Source organism: Nelusetta ayraudi, unplaced genomic scaffold (genome assembly GCF_046127955.1).
Source record: "Nelusetta ayraudi isolate G7.1 ecotype Tasmania unplaced genomic scaffold, CSIRO-AGI_Nayr_v1 ptg000007l, whole genome shotgun sequence".
NCBI classification, from domain to species: domain Eukaryota; kingdom Metazoa; phylum Chordata; class Actinopteri; order Tetraodontiformes; family Monacanthidae; genus Nelusetta; species Nelusetta ayraudi.
This window is the reverse complement of record NW_027466057.1, coordinates 611755-631539: the sequence shown is the minus strand read 5'-3', so window position 1 is coordinate 631539 and position 19785 is coordinate 611755. Positions and strand designations below refer to the sequence as shown.

The 19785-nt window shown below is 46.7% G+C and overlaps 1 protein-coding gene across 1 annotated transcript; it reads left to right on the top strand.

The window, feature by feature from the left end:
- The first annotated feature begins 666 nt into the window (after positions 1-666).
- Positions 667-15132, top strand: kcnk10b (potassium channel, subfamily K, member 10b). Its single transcript, XM_076017664.1, has 7 exons — positions 667-1139; positions 4371-4789; positions 11255-11372; positions 12606-12766; positions 12953-13145; positions 13299-13441; positions 14031-15132. Exons 1-7 carry the CDS (start codon positions 1085-1087, stop codon positions 14733-14735), a joined length of 1794 nt encoding a protein of 597 aa, XP_075873779.1. The 5' UTR covers positions 667-1084; the 3' UTR covers positions 14736-15132.
- Positions 15133-19785: the final 4653 nt, after the last annotated feature.

Below are 19785 nucleotides of genomic sequence, written 5' to 3'. Positions count from 1 at the left end.
CTGTCTGACTGAGGTGTTTTGAGGCTCAACACCTCCCCATCACAGGTCCACTCATGCAGGAACAATTCTCATCTAGATGTGAGAGTGGTAAACCAGTTTAAAAAAAAATAATTTAAAAAAAGCCATGCTAGTTGCAGGCAAACCCATTTTAAATGCTAATGATTAAAAAATATGAATAATAATTAATTATATAATTATAATCAATGTACCTTACAATCTGGTCAACGTTATGCTCAGTCTCCGCATAGATATAGCAGGGCTACCTTGTTCATAAATAATGCACTCTTTCTTTTCTTTTTTTTTTTTTTTTTTTAAAGACACCAATGATGTAATGGTTCAATTCTGCTGCTGATTCGGCGTACATAACTGCCGCCCTGCGCCATGTGCCCGCTCGCCGGTTGCCAAACAATGGGGAGATAATCCTGTTTCTAGAGGGAGGAAAAAGAAAAAAAACGACAAGAGTGAGTAGCCAATTGTGTTGTTTATTAAACGGAACCGAGAGGTGGGAGCTTCTTTCCACCTCCTGGTGATGGTTGGCAGGTGGAGCGGTGCGCTCCGGGGGATGAATGGGAGGAGAGACGTGTTCCTCTCCCCCGCTGTTGCCATTGTGTGGCTGTTAACGCGTAAAGTTGCCTCATTCGGCTGCGTTTCTGCACCGGGATCGCCGGTGTATGTGTGCGTCTGAGAGTGTGTATGCGTGTTAGTCAGACATGCGGCGTGATGCGAAAGCTCAGTGATGGTCTCACAAGGGTCTCAGTCTGCCGGGAGAGCACCACGCTCCCCAACCAGGTGGAGAGAGGGAGAGAGAGAGAGGATAGGATGGAGGGAATAAAGGCAGGAGGAGGGGGACACGACGGAGGCAGACAATGCGGTTTTCACAGGCGGTTACTCCTTTCTACAATTTACTCCCGCAGCCAAGACACAAACGATGATGGGGACGTGCAGAACATGTGGGAGAGGATTTCTGCGTGATTTGCCTTGCAGCCCTCCCATCCCCTCCCTGAATTATTATTCCCTTACATCACCTTGATCACACTATTCTCCGCGCTTTGACAAAAACCCCGATCGGGAAGAGAGAGAAAACATGAAATTTCCAATTGAAAACCGAAGAAAACAAGTTAACTGGGACCCGGAACAAGGTTGGTAAATATTGATTGTTTCTATTGTCTGATTGGTTAAATTGTTGTGTTTTTCATTCAACTGCCACACGGGGGGTGGGGGGGGGGAACCCTAAGACGAGACAGATTCCACTGGGCCACATTATTGCTCGACTTCAATGTCTCTGCACACAGGCGCCGTTTTCCGTGGGTCCGAGCACTCACGGAGATTGCCGAGCGAGCGAACGGTGTGAACGTGTGTGCTTTTTCCGCGAGACGAAGGTGCGCGCGTGCCGAAACGAGTCACGCGAGCAGCCACCAGCAGCGGAAAACGTGAATGTGCGCCCCCCCCTGTCTCTGCGTCCTCTTGACATTTTAGTGATTGTGTCGCCCGATGTTTTCATTCCGCCGCGCTCGTGTCTCGCAAGCAGAGGTGCGAAGGCGTGAAAAACAATGCGGATGCGGCTATTTATTTATTCTACGCACTCCTCGGCTCAGCTGTGGGCAGCATCGCTGCTGCAAGCGGGAGACACAGCTGCTGCTGCTGCTGCTGCTGCAAAGTTCTCGGCAAAGTCTACCGATATGTACCGGAAATGGATTGGATAATAAAAGCACACAAAATTATTTGGTACATTTTAGTGTGGTGTGGTAGCTATTGGGGAAGGTGTGGGTGTCACAAAATGATCTGCGTGGGATTTGTAAGCTTCGATGTGGAAAACATTGTTTCTGTTACTTGTGGGTGATGATGCTCGCCATCCACGACGCATTCCTCTGAGAACACCCCTCATATAGTTTGACCATTCAAGTCACATCATAGGAACATTGTCAACACATAAATAATCCTCATTGCTTTTCAGAGATTGCTTTGTTTTGATATTTTCCGGAACTTGCGTGCGTTTCACTTTAATTGGCGCTTGTTATTGAGGCTCAGCTGGTGAGTTTAGCGCCCACAACCTGTTCATTTCCACTGGAGGTAACTGCGGCAACGGGCCAAGCTGGCGCAACCTAAAATTTACACACACGTTTGGTATTACACCTCTTCAGATGAATCAGTTTGGGATATTATAATATTAAACATTTGCTTTTTATTTTATTTTATTAAAATTTGAATCGTCTTTTCTATCGAGGTAGGTTGAGCGAGACCTTCAGGATGGACCTGGGTGTCCGCTGATCACTTCCTGCGCTCTGTTCAGGCAGACTCGAGGCAGACAGTGATGGCAGAGAGGAAAAAGGGTATCAGATAGTATCTGATGAAAGGCTCTGCTTTCCACTCAGCCCCTATTTGATTAGCAAAAAGAAAATCAATATGAACCAAATTTGGTGGTTTGAAAAGGGATTTTAGCTGAGCTGCGCTGCACGAGCCATGAAATTTGAAACAAATATTCCAAATTGCTCCACTTCGCACTGTCGCTACCTGGCTCTTGTCACTTCAGGTACTTTGCTTGTACCTGAAGCTCCCGCTTTCACCCACTCACACGATCAGACATGAAGCAATCAATGCAAGACCGTTCGTTGACATGGAAATTCATGAACCGGCTGCCGTCGTCGCCGTCGTTGCTCGTCTGCACCCATTTGAAAAACACCACGCGCACCGGGGAGGGAAAGCAACGGGTGATGATTGTTTTCCTCCTGCTTCACCTCCTGGCTCTAATTTCTTAACAAACCGACCCTCCGACCCACCCAAACACACACACATCCCTGTTCTAAAAGTAGCTGCTTTAAAAGGCACGTGCTGTAAATTCAAAGTGTCACTTTTGCACCTTTCATGAGTCCGCGACACCACTTCGCTGTTATTGATTCAGCCACGACGCAAGCGATGAACTAACAGGATTTGTAGCTCCTGCCTCGGATACCGAGACACTTCCTGGATGCCCTTGACTCACCAGGGTGGGGCGGATGCATTTTGAGTACTGCCATTCTACTCAGCCTTTCCCATCAGTAGTACATTAGCCAAAAGAGTGTCCGCACCACCCCACCTCCTTTTAAAAGAAATCAATCTAGTACTCCTGCCTCGAAGAGCTGCATCACAATAGACAACAGGACTCCGAGCCGTAACTCTCCATCCCGGAGAACGAAGAGCCATAGATCGGGGATGAGGGCCAGAGCTCTGAGTAGCTTGCACAATGTTTTCTATACATTAGAGAGGTTTAAAAATAGCTGCCTCCAAGGTGTTCCTCACAACCTGGGCGACCTGCCCCACACAGCACGTGCACTTCTATGTAGTAGAAAGAAACATCCAAGCAAGCCAAGGAATGAGATTAGCATTGAAACCACCTCATGCCTATTAAGTAAATTGAGTTGTTTTCCGAGTCAAAAGCATCACCTGGTTTCACCTCAAGCCTGTGGCTTCCTGTAAAGTTTTGGCCTTGAATTGTGTGGATTATTGATGCTTGTGTGCGTGTGTTTTTTTAAAATCTAAAAACCTCGCTAAGGTAATGGTGCAAACTTGGAATGTCTCCCCTGATTTTTCCGTTTTATTGCCCTCATTTGACGACAGTGTTTTCTCCGTCATTGACTACGTGCCTGTGGACTCCCGAGGCTCCATCTCGCAGGACTAATAGCTTCGGGGCGCAGAGCCCCGAAACAAATTCTCAGACAACGCTCGCATGACGGAGAGCCAGTAGGCTGCACAGCAGCTGCTCTCGCTGATAGCTTTGTGCATCGGCTTTGCTGAAAGCCCTTTGTTAGCCCAGGGTAATGGAAGGAAATCACATTGTGCTGCTTCATACAGGGGGGGTTAGCGGTTCTTAAAGGTGTAATGAGCTTGTGTTTATGTCCGAAGGGTTCAAGTGTTGAAGCTGCGCTAGGCGTTTCGTAACATTATGCTGTCTTTTATGTCTATGCTGTCGGTTTATGTTACTGAGTGCTCCTTTTTTGAGTACGTAGGTAAGCGTTTGATTTAATGCACTAGTTTAGAAATAACCTTGATACGCAATATTTGGCATCTGAGCCCCCTAAAAGTCGTAAGAAAAGTAGTTTTGATCGGAGCACTGCAGTTGAACTGGCGATCGCAAACCGCTACTACTAGAAAGATCTCCGACCACACTCACACCAGAGACGCTCTGCGCTCTCTCATCAAAATAACAAGTTAAAAAAAAAATGTTTCTATGATTTCTCCGTCTGTCTTCACATCTTCCATGCTCTGTAACAGAGCCAGAAAGTGCGAGCCAAGAACAGTCTGTTGACTTTAACTCGCTACAAAAAAAAATCTCAGCAGTTTCTCCGGTTGAGGCCTTGAGCTAAACCAAAACTTCTCCTTCACTCTTTTCTCAGTGGCGGTCCAGACCAACTTGGTCCCTCCCAAGAAGATGCAGCCAGGCATGGCGAAGTCCAGCCTGGTCCAGGCCAGCGTGGCCACCATGCAGAACCCCATGGGCTACGATCCGAAGGCCAACGGCCACTGCCCGCTGCCGCGCCTCTCCTTCTCCTCGCGCTCTGCCAGCGTGGTGGCCAGCATGGACGCCAGCTGCGACGGCGGAGCGGCGCTGGACCACCAGTCGGTGATGAAGTGGAAGACGGTGCTGGCGGTGTTCGTGGTGGTCCTCCTCTACCTGATCTGTGGAGGCCTGGCCTTCCACGCCATGGAGCAGCCCTATGAGAGCATGCAGAAGACGAGCATCACCCTGGAGAAGGCCTCGTTCCTTGAGAGACACCCCTGTGTGACCTCTGATGAGCTGGAGGCACTCATCCAGGTAAGGCTGCTCGTTAACAGGTCCCAGGGAAGTTCATTACAGCTTCGGTGGCATCTGTGTCTCAACAAAAGCTGGGATGTTTGCAGCTTATTTTGCAGGATACAGTAAACAGAGGGCTACGTTTGCTGTATCCTGGACAGCTCCCCTTTTTGAAAGGTGTAATGTCCCAAAATTGGACTTTGCGTCACTCGAATCTGGGTCGAAGCTTTAACAATGGGTTTACAGTGGGACCTTTAGGTCATAAATAAAATTTTAATCCATCGCAAACTTCTCGGTTTTATGAAGCCACAACCAAAATTGAATGCCGTCAGACCTTTTTACGTCTTTATTGACGCACAAATTTACTTCCAGCAGTGGTTTTCCTCCTGTGGCGACGATGGCTCTGTAAATCATTTATATACCAACTGCGGCGCAGCCGCAAAGATTTACCCAATGCCTGTTATCAGCCCCCCTGTAGTTTACACCCTGTGAGTAAATGTCATGAGCTGAACGGGGAGCAGAAGGACACCCTCAGGGTCAACACGGGGTTGCCTTCCTAATCTCTGAGACACGTCTGAACGCGCCGCGCACTCGTTACATAACAATGAATCAATATTGGAAAGGAGACGACATAATCATATCTGTAACTAAAAATGCATCTTCAGAGGAAATGAGGTCAGCCACATTGACTTTTGTTCACAGAGACGCAAACACTTTCTATCAATTTTGGAGTTTGGTTATTCTACCTGTAAACACAAACAGATAGGGCCAACCAAATAATTTCATCGCAGCAAAATTTCATGAGGACGGTGCATATGAAATCTCGCCCATCGAATGGACGAATAAATGTAGTACAGCTTGTGTGAAATTCCAGAGCGAAAGCGTTGACAACGCCCACGCGTTTTAAAAAAAGAAACTAGCTCACGGCCACAACAGCACTATTGGCTTTCGGAGGGTCTGCAGCCAAGTCTTTTTTTTTCTCTAGGAAAAAGTGTGATACAGTGTGCTACATTATCCACTGTAGTGGGGCAGTGTTATAGATTTAAGCACCGAGTAAACACTGCATGAAGATTCATTGTGAAAGACATGCAGCGTGTTGCTGCTGCAGCATTGCGTGGCCTGCAATAAGATCTCTTCCCACTTACCTGTGCAAGGTGAAGGCGATAACAAGCAGACTGTGAGAGTGAAAGACGGAAAGACACCCGCGCATCCCGACTTAGTGCTGCATTTTACAGCGTCAGCCGCTCTGCAACAGGAGGTGAGGCGACGCTTCACACCGATTTCTGATCATCATCTTCAGAACTGAGGGTCAGGACTTGAAATCACCAAAATATAGCTGACAGTAACAACTGGGGAGTGGGATTTAAAAATAAATAAATAAAGATCGGGGGCATCACTGTGCTCAGCAGAAATTCGGAATAGGATGGACTAACATCCAGCTGGAGATTAGAAGTTTGGAATCTGTTTTTAATCCTTGATTTTGGCGGAACAGCTCTGATCTAAAATAAAGTTTCAGATCTCTAAAAACAGAACGTTCGACCCCCTGCGTCACAAAAGCGTTCAAGCGCTGCCTCTTGCTCAAACCGATGCCTTGTTGCACCTTCTATGCGTTTGACCTGGGAACCCCGGGAAGGGTGTCAGTGAAGTGTCACGCCTCTCGTGACATCACAAAAGTGAAATCGCTAAATCGATAAAAAACGAAGCAAGCTAAAGAAGTAATGGAAGGACATTTATCTGGGCTGTTCACTGACAGGCTAGAGACAGAGAAGGGATTTTTGCATCATACGTTACCTTTGGTGAACCCTATTGGTCAACACATGCCATATTAAGTGGTAGACTCGACCTGCTTTGTTATCGTGAAATCTGAGTCATACAGGTCAGCATCCTACTTTCGAATAACGTGTTTCTCCAGCGCAGCCTCAGAATAGGAAATCGGTGGTTAACCAGCGTTAAGGTGGCCTCCTCTTCTTCTCTTCAGCATGAAACGACCCCAAAGAGAGACGCGACCACACTGCACTTCCATGCTCTACTTTCCGCTCCAGTGCTTCCATTTGATATGATGTTAGCTGCTCCGGTGTGGCTCTACTGGCTGCTGGAGTGACGATCCGAGTCTCCTCTCCTCCGCACCCACCTAGGTTCTGACATTTCCTCTCTCAGAGACTCTTTCTCCTCTCTCCTTCCTCCTCATCCCTCAACCTTTGCGCCACAAAAGTGCAATCACGAGTCAAGTAAAGAGGCGACAAGAAAAATCAATGGTAGTATTTTCCAAAGGTGAAGCCTGGAAATAAAAACCTTTTGCACGGGTGTGTCTGGGCTCCGGAGGGAATCAATTATTCATTGCAGAGGCCAGCAGTCGGCAACCTCCTGCTGTAAAAGCAAAGCAGCCCGACTCGCAGCGGCTGAATCATAGGCTCGTAATATCTGCAGGACAAATGATCGGACAGACAGAGAGGTACGTTGGAAAAATAGGTGACATCACGTCTGAGCAGAAACTGAGGGCGTTTTTGCAAAAAAAAAACAAAAAAACAAGAAAACCAATATGCAACACTAAAATTATAGAATTATGCCAAATAACTGAACGTTGTTCTTTAGACATCTGTTTTTCAGGTTGTTGAAATAAAATTGTATTGAATTGAAATTAATCTCTGAAAGGGGGAACGTTAGAAAGCATTTAGAAAATGTTGACAGTGTGACATGTTTTATTTGTTTGTTTTTTTTGCATTTGTCCCAAGTTGCATTTCTGCAGTAAAGATGTAGATTGTTTTTCCAGTCCCATCAATTGTGTCGGTGCAATTTAACAAGAATAAAATCTGTGATGTGGTAGTTGGAAATTGGATGTTCAAAGAGGAAGTGGAGAGATTTTTTTTCTTGCTTCTCATTGGTAGTGATAGTTATATTTTTTCTTTATGCTGTACAGTTAAAAAAAAAAAAAAGTCATGTTTCATAACAGGGGGTTGAAGTAATTTCCCCAGCACAGCCGAGTGGCGATAATTGTATTTCTGAGAGATTTGCCACAGTATAAATCAATTATTTTCGATTTCTCAATCTACTCAGGATGACACATCAGCAGAAGAAAATGTGGCTTGTGAGCCACCAACAACTGAATAAATAGGCATAACACCTTTTTTTTCTGGTTTTTACTTTTTACTTTTCTTTTTTTTTTTTTTATATATATATATAAAAGGGCCGACTCATGAAAAGGCCTCCAGGACTCGGAGCTTCAAAAACACTTTGACAATGAGTTTGTGGTCATGTAACAGGCTGCGTTATCGGTCTGTTTGTGATGTGTTAAAAAAAAAAATCAGACCTGTCACTCAGACAAAGATCCTCTGTGGCAACGCAGCCATGGTGACTCACTGCTTGGCAGGGGACTAGACAGAAAAATGGCAACCTTGGGTGGCGTGTGTGTGTGTGTGTGTGTGTGTACATATGTGTGTGTTTGCGGGGATAAACTAAGAGGATGATGTATGCAAAGGAGCTTAACTTCACAGCATGTGTTGATTCAATGTGATGATGACAGTGTGTATGTGTGTGTGTGGTTGTCTTGACCCCCCTCTTGTCTGCCGTCCACCTACGTGCTGCTCTTCCGCGAAGATCGCCAGACCTAATTGGCTGTGGCGGCGCCAACGACAGGGTGACTCACGCAGCCTTCGCCATGTGATGCCACGCTGCTATTGACACCAGTTGAGCTGCATCTGTTCATGAGTCACGAAACCACTACATTAACTTTCAGAACAGCAGCGAGCTTCCCGCAGTCAAAGTGCACTTAAAGCAGGAAGTAACACGTCACCCTGTATTGCATAAGAGCATGGATATTTTAACCTCAAAGGCGTTCAGATTAAACTCACGTATATATATAGGATGCAAACTTTCTGTTGAGCCTGTTTGATTTGTCACTGCTCGTTCTAACCAGGGAGAAACGCCTCAGCCGACTGAATTAGCAACATTAGCTTTGCACGTTCTTACTTCCCTGCAGCAATGCACTGCAGTGTTTCACTAAACTCTTGTCAAGGCCCACTGAGAGAAGCCGCCAGGGTCGTTCTTTGTTTTTCTATGAATGTGAAAACTCCATTCAGCCCTGACAAAACTGCAGCATCCACGCTCATCTCTCTAGCAGCATCTGGGCCTGTGGTTACTTCTTGTAATTCCTCCTCTTTGTCCACGGGGGCTTTTAAGGGCATCCAGCAGAAATCACTTCCTGGTTTTTTGCCACCGCAATGAAACTGACTGGTCATTGGTTAATTTATTGGCAGGCGGATGATCAGGATTCCAGATTTCAGCTAAGATAAGCTAACAGAGCCTCCTTCATTGACATGTTTGCAGCCTTGATTAATTAATCCAATTAACAAATAAAATGTAACCCTGATTATATTATTTCACTTCGCCATCCGTGACAATCGAGTGACAATATTAGATTGGATTTCACTTAAAGTGACTGTAATATGATGACAGGACAGCGGTAGCTCTGCAGCTTAACGTGGGGATTTCAACCCCACGGGCTTAATCAGCGCTGCAGCCCACTAAGAGGTAGAGAGAGGATAAAGATCTGCATCGAGTTAGCTTATTGTCTAATGACACCACTGTGGAGAAAATGAAAACAGCCATTAACGGCAAAGATGCTTGTCGTGCCTTGCAGGACTCTCAAAATGAAAGGGGCGGGGGGGAGATGGTGAGAGACTAAACACCCCCATCAGATCTCCTCGCGTGTGCCGCTGCGACCCAAAATCAAAGTCAAATTCCACGTGCCTGGAAAGTGCATGTGGAGGGAAGGAGGGTTTTCCACATTTATAATGCAGCGTGAACTTGGCTGCGACGAAGGCTGGAGACAAAAATAGATAATCTCATCAAATATTCAGCTACATTGTGAGGCTATTTATAGCCTCCCCTCCCCCGCCCCGACTCTGGAAGGAGGCTACTTGAGCTTTCTTTGATAATTACCGCTTTGATTTCCGGCCCTGGCAAAGTTAGCCTGAGTCCGCTGGAACCTACGGAACAACGTTAATGTAATTGGCTAATTTTAGACGCAGACCCGTTGCTGCACGAGCTAACGGGGGCTGAGGTAATCACATGCGAGATTGTGAGTAGGCATGTGCAGCGATGTGTGAAGCCACGGCCTCTCTTCACCGTCTCCTTTGAAATGTATGTCACTGGAGTCGATGCATTTTTTATCAGATGAATCTGGCTTGAATGCTCAGTCTGCATGTTTGTCTGTTGGCAGAAACGCTGCAATAAGCAGTGGCAGGGATGTTTGTAATTATCTTTTTTTTTTTTTTTGGTTGTTGTTGTTGCTGCTGCTGCAGAGACAAAATTACGATCCCTCCCGCAGGATGAGTCGGGCTGGAAACATTGCCTCTATCAAACAAAACGGTGTAAACAGAGGGTTTAAAAGTGCAGCTGCTTTAAGAAAAAAAAAGTGGCTTACGACGATGTGTAACCATCACATTACACGCGGGATAAATCTGACACGGATGCAAAGAGCAATAAAAAAAAGTCTCTGCTGCAGCAGTCTGCACGGGCTGGTGTGAACTCTGAGAAGATGCAGGGGGGATGTGAGGAGAAACAGCTGCATGTGAGCAGCAGGACAATGAATAATTTACACCAATCTCACGTTCAATGTTGTGCACATACAGTGGACCATATGTCCACAGGAAGGAAGGAAGGAAAAGCAGAGCTTTTAAAATCAATTCCTGTCTTTTGATTATACTGCAAAGTGACGCTGCAGTGGTTTCATCACAGCTGACCACCACAGAATCTTTCTTCTCAGAGATGAATCCACGGTGCCTCCCAAGCCGGGAGGTTGTCGCCCCCTTTTCATGGGCAAAAATCAGCAGGGCGCCGTCCTCCACACAGCCGCTGCTCACCACATATATCCTCCTTCTCCATCAACCCTGGAGGTGGTTGTGAAACTGCCGGCAGATCATCAGTTTTGTGAGACACTGCAGACCCGCAGCCCGTCTGGCACCGGCTGCCACAGCCAGGTCCACAATGTTTTTGACCTTCAGCAGGCTGTCCTCGCTGCGTCCCGGCGCCCTAATGCACCGTCGCCGCTGTGTTAATGGGAAGCACTTCTGCAGTGACAAATTTCGACGGGATGATGCAATTCCTCTGCCATTAAAAGCACAGGGTTTGTTCACTTGTCCGCTCCTTTCATCATGTATAGCGTGACCTCCCAGGGTTGATCTGGAGATAGTCGCACCCGGGGAGTGTTATACAATCAGTGGCGAGGGAGGGGGGGGGGGTTCTCTCTCACACTCACGTAACAGACAACAGTTGGCGTGGCGAACGCACGTAAGGCGGGTTAATGTGCTCACTCTCGCAGCCGAGCCGGCAGCGCACGTGCGTTGGCCGCGTTGCCCGTCAGCCGAGCTGGCACGCGATCGTGACCTTGAATCCCTCCGTTGATGAGAGTCGTGATGATACCGTGGCCGTCGTGGTTGGTGTTGTTGCTTTTTTTCTCACCTTTACCCCTCCCTCGCTTTTTTGCAGCACGCCGTCGATGCCGTGAGCTCGGGCGTGAGTCCTTTCAAAGACACGGCCTACAATTCCAGCTACTGGGACAAGGCCAGCGCCTTCTTCTTCGCCGGAACCGTCATCACCACCATCGGTAAGAATTTTGAACGGTTCCACTCGTTTACACTCCGATCTGACGCTGGCATCCTCCTAGTTTGTCACAGGTGTTTTCTCATGACACATCTCTTTCAAAGCTTTGAGATCTGTCCCCGGATGAGTTGTGAGCTGCTGCTTATTGAGGCAGGTCCAGCTCACAGTGGGGTATTAGAACCTGTGAGGTGATTAAAAAATAAACCCTGCTGCTCTTTTACCCTTGAAAGCAAAAACAGAGATGTCTTTGAAAGCCCGAGGACTTTCTGCTCGGCGACGGCAGAAGGCTGCAGACTTTGATCCAATCGATACAGTTGAAGTTGAGAGCAACATTTTCGACATAAAAAGTTCTATCTTTATAGCGCAGTAAATTTCCTGGATTTTGTCTTAAACCGCTGGGAAGAAAACCGCCCGAGGGTTTAATTAGGTCCCAAATGACGCAAAATTCCCATTGCCAATAATTTTCAACAGTAATCTTTGTCTCTGGCCTGTCGTTAAACTTCCCATAAACGTTTTTTTCGAACTTGCCTTACTTCTTAGAAAGTGTGTAATAAAAAATAGCAATAGTGTTTTAAAATAATGTCATAAAGGGCCCAGATTTAAAAAAAACAAAAAAAACGTAGAAGGTTTAAAAAAGCAGCATTGGTAACATTTTAGGTGGCAGGCTGTGAACACAGGGCTAAATATTGCTGTTTATAGGAGAACACACCGGACCCAACTCTATTATATTTGAATTTGATTTTTCATTTCAATACAATTGAAGCTGCTCGGTCAGAAAAAGATAACAATATATAGATAATAGCCGCTTCCAATTTTGTCATCCCAGCAGCTGAGATGTGAGCAGGTGTGTTAAGTTCACTCAGGCCCAGGACTTCCTCATTGTCGCTCTGTCACTGACGGGCCAGAGTCAACACGATTACCTCAGGGGGAACCTAATTATTGTGGCTCTTTAAGCTTACGCAGTGCAGAGGCCAGCTACAGGAACTCTTACATAAGGACTTCAATTGATTAAATTGCATAACAAGTCTTGATGGTCCTCATCTGCTTCTTGTCTTTCTCTTAATTGGCCGCCACCTCTGCCTTTGCGTATTACTTCCGTCTCCAAGAACCACTTTCGCTTTTCTCCGTTATTGTGTCCTAATCAACTTTCTATCGCTAATCAACTCCCATCTATTTTTGTCCCCCTCCCCTCCTTTCCCTAATGTCTGTGTTCCCTTTTTCCTTTTTCGAACAACAGGATATGGAAACATAGCCCCAAGAACAGAGGGCGGGAAAATCTTTTGCATTCTTTATGCCATATTTGGCATCCCGCTCTTCGGCTTCTTGTTGGCAGGGATCGGAGACCAGCTGGGCGCCATCTTTGTGAAAAGCACCTTGAAAGTTGAAAAGATGGTCAAGGTGAGTGGCAAGAATTGACGACGAATAAAGTCTGCACATTCCCACACTGTTGGTTATCACAAGATTCACAGAGTTTTTTTTAATTTATTTTTTTAAAGCCAATTTTAATTTCTTTCCTTTGTAAAATTGATCCGACTGATCTCTGTGTCTGTAAGTTGTAAAGCCATTTTGTGTCTTCCTCGGTAGGAGAAATTAAAAAATCTCAGCCAAACCAAAATCAGGGTGGGCTCCACCATCATGTTCATCCTCGTCGGCTGCATTGTCTTCGTCACCATCCCTGCTGTCATCTTCAAATACATCGAGGGCTGGACCACACTGGAGGCCATCTACTTCGTGGTGATCACTCTCACCACGGTGGGGATCGGAGACTACGTGGCAGGTACACAGGCCGTTTTTCTCAGTGATGATGATGATGATGAGAAGGAGAAGGAGGAAGAGGAGGTGGTGGAGAATTGTCCAATTTTGCAGCAATGCCCTCAGAATCACATTTGTCTTAGTTTTCTTCTCCTTCTTCTTCTTCTGTGCCTTGCAGGTGGAAACAGGAAGATTGAGTACATGCAGTGGTACAAGCCCCTGGTGTGGTTCTGGATCCTGGTGGGCTTGGCGTACTTTGCGGCCGTCCTCAGCATGATTGGCGACTGGCTGCGAGTACTGTCCAAAAAGACTAAGGAGGAGGTGGGCCTCATTTGATTACGGCGCTCGGGATTACATTAGAGAGGTAGAAAGTAAAAGGTCACTAGGCTTCGGCTCCCTCTCCGTCCTCGCTCATCGTTTTCCCATTACTTCACTGTCAGTGGGTCTCACGCATGGCTGCTGTTACCTGAGGTGCCGACGGCCGAGAGGCGAGACAAAGATTCTCTTCATCTGTGCTCTTGAAATAGATTCAGGGAGACTTGATACATTTGTTTTTCTCTTAGCAGACACTCTTGATTTAAATCAGAGTGTCAGCAGTATTGGAAGGCCTATATGATGCACATCTATTCATTAAGGTTTCGACTATTCATGCTAACAATCTATAAACCAGTAAGGGAACTGCCAATTAGTCAGACCTCCCATTAGTCCGCCAACTTGCCCATTGGTCGGACCTCCCATTAGGGTTGGGGTTAGGTTTAGGGTTCGGGAGGGGGCACCGATAGGGCAATTTGTTGGACTAATGGCAGGTTGGACCAATGCCATGCTTGCAACCAATAATAGTCTATTGAGGCTTTAGCGAGACTTAATGTTTTGATCCACTATTCATTCTGCACTCCAACTCTCTCCACAGGTGGGGGAGATCAAGGCACACGCAGCCGAGTGGAAAGCAAACGTCCGCGCCGAGCTGCGCGAGACCAGACGGCGCCTCAGCGTGGAGATCCACGACAAGCTCCAGCGGGCCGCCACCATCCGCAGCATGGAGCGGCGCCAGCTGGGCCTGGAACAGCGCGCCCACTCCCTGGACATGCTCTCCCCGGAGAAGCGGGCCCTGTTCGCCAGCCTGGACGCCGGCCGCTTCAAAACATCTTCCCAGGAGAGCATCGACACCAAGCTCAACAACCTGCGCCTGAAGGGCGCCTGCGAGCCGTACGACCCTCCGGGGGGCGAGCAGAACCCGCAGACGGCGTCGTCCTCCGAGGAGAACCTCTTCAACATGCGCTTCGGCTCCCTCACCAAGCTGGGCCGGCGCAACAGGAACCGCGAGATGCGGCGGAACATCACGGAGGACGCGCGGCGGTCGAGCGTGGGCGTCAACAGCAACTGCAGCGTCATGCTGGGCGAGCAGCGGACGGAGGAGGAGGAGGAGGAGGATGGCGGCGGCAGCGGGAGCGGCAGCGGCAGCAGCAGCGGCGGCAGCGGCGAGGCGGACTTGGAGAAAGGGGAGAAGAAGGAGGGCAACACCAGCCTGAGCAACCTGTCGCAGTACGCAAGCGAGCGCTCCAAGCTGAACGGGCTGGCGGAGGCAGCACAGGCCAAAGACTGCGACAACGACTAGCGAGCAGAAGAAGACCAAAGCAGAGGGAGAGATGAGGGAGAGACTGGGGGAGGAGGAGGAGGAGGAGCGGAGGAAGACTGGGCCATGCTTTGAGATGTCAGGACGGAGCTGTTCTTGGGTCAGGGCACCAGATGCTGCCGTTTTGGCTCGTCCTCCACCACGTCTGTCCGGATGAGTCAAATACAACCCCCCCAAAAAAAGAACAAGACAAAAAAAACCAACAATGTTTAAAGTCGAAAGTCTCCAAATTGCGCAGCAACTTTACCAATGTTTTCTTTCGGGATTGTGACCCCCCAGAAATGATAAAAGTCCATTCTTTTCTTCTCTCGCTTACGTCACTTTTCAAACAAACGCCTTTGTGATGTCACAAAGGGTCCGCAACCAAACATCCGTAACACCCTTTTTTTGGTCCTCTTTCACAAAACCGAACCGTTTTGCTCTGGTTTGTTTGGCTTTTTTGTTTTTTGTCGCCGCTAAATGGCAGCCAGCCACAAGTTGTGTGCACGGCTAAGTCGCAAAGCTGTTGCCTGGGGGGCGAGGGGGAAGGGAAAAGGCGTCTGAAACTTCACTGCCAAACCAAAACAGCGTCTCCCTGCTCCAGCGCCGGCGCCGGCCGCATTCAAATGAGCTTTCATGCAAAAGATTAAACGAGGAAAACAGCCTGTTTATGTAAATGACTGCCATGGAGGGGGGGGGGGGGAGCAAAACTGTCCAGTTGTCACAGCTGGAGTTGGCCACAAACAGAGTGAAATTGCTTGCGGCCCATTAGAGTTGGTGGTAATTGCAGGACATTAAAAAGCAGGTCTCCTCTTCCTGAGCACGACTGCTGTAGGAACGAATCAAATTTTTATGCTAACATTGTTCTAAATTCTTGTCTTCCATCCATTTTCTATTCAAACAATGCCAACGTTTTTTTTTTTTGTCTTTAGACGCCTACAGTCCTTGCTAATTGAGAAAAGCAACTCACAGGAGATTCTTCTCCCATCCAAGGAGACACGAGTCGTTCTCGCAGCTCCTTGAGTTTGCTTGCAATAATTTGTTGTTGCCCCTTCTACGACATGCAGAAGGGGCGTCTTGCTTTCATCTTTACCACCGGGACTGGTGTAGCGTGGCGCAACAAAATTTGTGTCTTTGTTGTCATGCCGTGACAAACGAGGCTGACACTATGCTGTACATTTCTGGGGGGTAGTAAAAAAAAAAAAAAAAAAAAGATCTGGCCAAGGGAATCATTTGGTAGCTGCGACCTACGATTAAACTCTCGTCCACGCCCCCCACACCCGACTTTCCGTCTGATCGTCCCAGACGGATGCAGGAGGCGCTCGTGGCGTGTTCAAGTCCACCGTATCGTGCCAAAACGGCGGCGTTTGGCCCTCAGGGAATTAGACAGGGCTCCTGGAGAAATGTGCCTTTCTGTTTCCTATGCTTGGATTGGAACTGGTCCCCAGGAAATTCAGTCATCGTGCCATAAGCCATCGGAAGAAAATGCGTTGCCAAAAAAACAAAAACAAATCACAAATGGATAGAAGAGACAGAGGAGGGCGTCTTTGTATACCTCACGTCGGAAAGCGCTGCAGAATGGGCGACGTAAAAAAAAAAAAAAAAAGATCTGAATTTCCACGGGAGGCTTTGCTGTCATCCTGCCTGTTAAGAGAAACTTTGGGCAACAGATGCCTGCTGACGTTGAATCTTATTTTTTTTTGAAAATGAAAAACCACCGCGGGCGGGACGTCCCGAGAGCCGCTTCTCCACGCCATCGATCCATCTCCAGGGACCTTGTCATCCAATACTGTGTTCGGGCGGGAGGAGCTATTTTTAGCCGCAGAAGGACTTCAATGCTTCGAATGAATGGAGCGCGCGACGCCGCGTCTCCGTCGGATCAATAGACAACGCGAGCACTTACCCAGCTGACATGTACAAATGGTCCGACATGTTATGTGACTTTCAAAAATGTAGCCCGCCCTGGGCACAAGCTACTGCATTCTAAAGAGCTGATGAACAACAAAAACAACATTAAAAAAAAAAAAAAAAAAAATACAACAAAAAACAAACAAAGTACTCGCCTTGATTGTGCATGGTTATTAAAAATGAAAAGACAACCATAGCAGTTAATTGACGTGCTATAGCATAAAGGCTTGTGACTTGTTTTTGTTAAGAATATGGAATACACTGAATCTATTTATGGAAAGAAGAAAAAAAAACATGTACTTCAGTATGGATATGCACCTTTTTCTCAATTGTGAATCAACACCAAGCTGGCATTTAACCCAAGACACACGTTTAATCACCTCTGGCCGTGAGATTGTCAACATGTCAACAATATCGAATATTCTTTTTTTTTTTTTGGAAATTCACTTTATCGCGAACACCAGGAAGCTGTTTTTGTGGCTTTTTTATTTTATTTAAATAGATGAACCCAATGCTGTTGTTTTTTTTTACTCTCTTTGAGGCATGTTTATATTTATTTTCACTCCTGTTTTTTTTTCCACAGATTTTTTTACATCACTTCATTTGACATTTGCATTTAATTGTAAAATATGAGCAAAAGAACAAAAACAAATGTGTGATGATTCATTTTTATAAGCTTGAGCTTTTTTCTTTTTTTTAAAAAAAAAAAAAAAACTTTGTTCGCTTCGTACCGAGATGAAACAACGCACAGCTGAAACTGTACAGAGTTCTGAACCATGTCGCACTGTTGTGCATTTGCCTGCCTCTCTGGCCTCCACGGCTACGACTTCTTGTGTGCGTTTTGCTTTATGACCACATCACAGTAAATGTAGTGAGTGCCTTTTTTTCCAGACAATAAAAACATGACAGCGGAAATCTGACTCCTGATCGTTTCTGCATGTTAATCGAACGTGCACGACTTTCAAGGGCATCGCTGCGATGCCACGTCGCAGGATCGGAGGTGGGAAAGAGGCGGTGGGGGGGTTGGTTGGAGGTGGGCGTCGCTAATAACATTAATGTTCTGTTTAAGTAGCCGGTAAATCACAGCGGTGTGACAGGGCGGCAACACGCTCAGATGGGCCCAGGGAGCGGAGCAGCAAAATGGGATTCCGCAATCATTAATTTCCAACACGCGTGTTGAGGTCACGTGACTGAGCCGTGTGGCCGGTTCCCTGAACTCATCACGAGGGCGAATGAGGGAGGGAATTTAGTGGACGGTGGAAGAAAGATTTTCTAATTTTCACTTGGTCGGAGGAGGCGACATTAATCACACTTGCAAAAATAAATTTGCGATTGTGTTTTTACTTTGATGTGTCAAGTTGGTGGATCGTGTGTGGTTGTATTTTGTTTGTTTTTTTGGAAGATTTGGACTTTCCATATCATTTGGCTAAACCAGCTTGTTCATCTTAAATTGTTGCTTTAAATCTTTTCACTGCGTTTCTAGTAAATTTCCAGTGAGCTCAGAACTCATTAAATTTAGCCTTCAATTTGTATCGCTGAAGTAATTCAATCCTTTTTTATCTACACATCAACCAAATAGAGACACAGGAAGTACTTCTGCTCTGCTCGACTTCTCAAAGTTTTACCACCACTCAACCCTCGCTGCACGTAAAAAAAATAAATGAAAAAAAACTAATTTCATTTTTCAGCCCACTTCCCTAAAAAGGCTGGACGGGACAAAACTTTTCGCTAATTAAATGACAGAATTCATTATGACAAAGAAGTCTCTCTTGGCGCACTGCAGCGCAGCGAAGCCAAAAGGTCCCCTTCGAGTGCACGATGAGTTCAGAGCAAATGCACACGGCCTGTCAGATTGTGTAGAGTGTCCAGGAAATAGACCCAACCGACAGGCTCGCTGAAAGGAATTAATCAGGGAGGCAGCTCAGCGCAGGCGGAGTCATAAATTCTATCTAATAGAAAGGATGTGTACGTGTATGTGTGCTTGCTTGTGTGTGTGTGTGTGTGTGTGTGTGTGTGTGTGTCTGCAGAGGTTTTCCCATCAAGGTGGAAGTGACCTTACCCATTCTCCTCCTCTTTTGTCTGTTATCTTCCTGTCCATCAGCCTCTGTTCATTTATGATGAATTATCCAGAGTTTTCTCTCCTTTTTTCTCTTTTGAAACGTCCCTTGTTTTTGGTTTCTCTCAGTGTGTATTTCACTGTTCCAGTCAGAGGGACCGACAGCGTGACAAGAAAAAAAAAAAAAAAAACTACAAAAAACTTAGTGCAGCTTCAAATTCTTGCACTTAAATCGATTCACACAAACACTTGCTCACAACAGCACCCGCAGCTGAGAGCCAATCAACACCCGCGCCACACCTGTGAAAACAGGTGCCTCTGATTGCAAGGCTGCATCTAATTACCTCCTGCTTCAGTTCAGCGTGCACCGTGCCTGCTTATAACCCACTTCTGCGCAAAAGGAAAAAAAAAACAACTTCTTTGACATGAGTTCCGTGAGACGTAATATGAGTTTTGAAATGAACGTCATGCGACGCTGCACCTCGGACAACAGTCTCAGAGCTGCGACACCGCACCATCAAAGACTGACTGAAGCATTTGCATGAACAAATCCTACGGATTCAGACCACTCGCGCTCTCCTGGTGTGTTTCCACCCGGCAGACTGCGGCGTCACCTTTCTTCTGCCTGTTATCTTACAAAAATCAATCTGAACTCATTAAAAGAAAAATCAATCGGCTCTCTAATTCCACTGCCTGTGGGATGGGCAGGTCACCTGCGGTTGAGGCAGCTGACACCTGATTCACCCAAAGGACCTCGTCTGGGGGCTCGCGTAGGGGAGGGGAGAAAGGAGCAGTTTAACCTTGAGTGGAAGAGCTGTGAAAAGACAGCGCATTTGTTTCCCCCCCCTCCGGTGAAATCTGATTTCCTGCCATTTTTTAAACACAAGCAGCAGCTGTTTAGAAGAATTTGTGACAGAAATCGGATTTGTGACAGAAATCGGATTTGTGACAGAAATCGGATTTGTGCCTCGTTAAAACGAGTTCCAACTGAATGTTTGCGATTTGCTCGTGCAAGTCGGACTAAAATGTGCCGGTGTGATAACTCATGCCACATGACGCGATTCGCAGCTCTACGTATTCAACATTTGC

What these genes read in the sequence shown, in the direction of transcription:
- kcnk10b (XM_076017664.1), top strand. Translation starts at nt 1,085, where the DNA reads ATGAAATTTCCAATTGAAAACCGAAGAAAACAAGTTAACTGGGACCCG. An exon ending in TAACTGGGACCCGGAACAAG is followed by an intron (nt 1,140 to 4,370) that starts GTTGGTAAATAT and finishes CTCTTTTCTCAG; the next exon opens with TGGCGGTCCAGACCAACTTG. An exon ending in AACCGTCATCACCACCATCG is followed by an intron (nt 11,373 to 12,605) that starts GTAAGAATTTTG and finishes TTCGAACAACAG; the next exon opens with GATATGGAAACATAGCCCCA.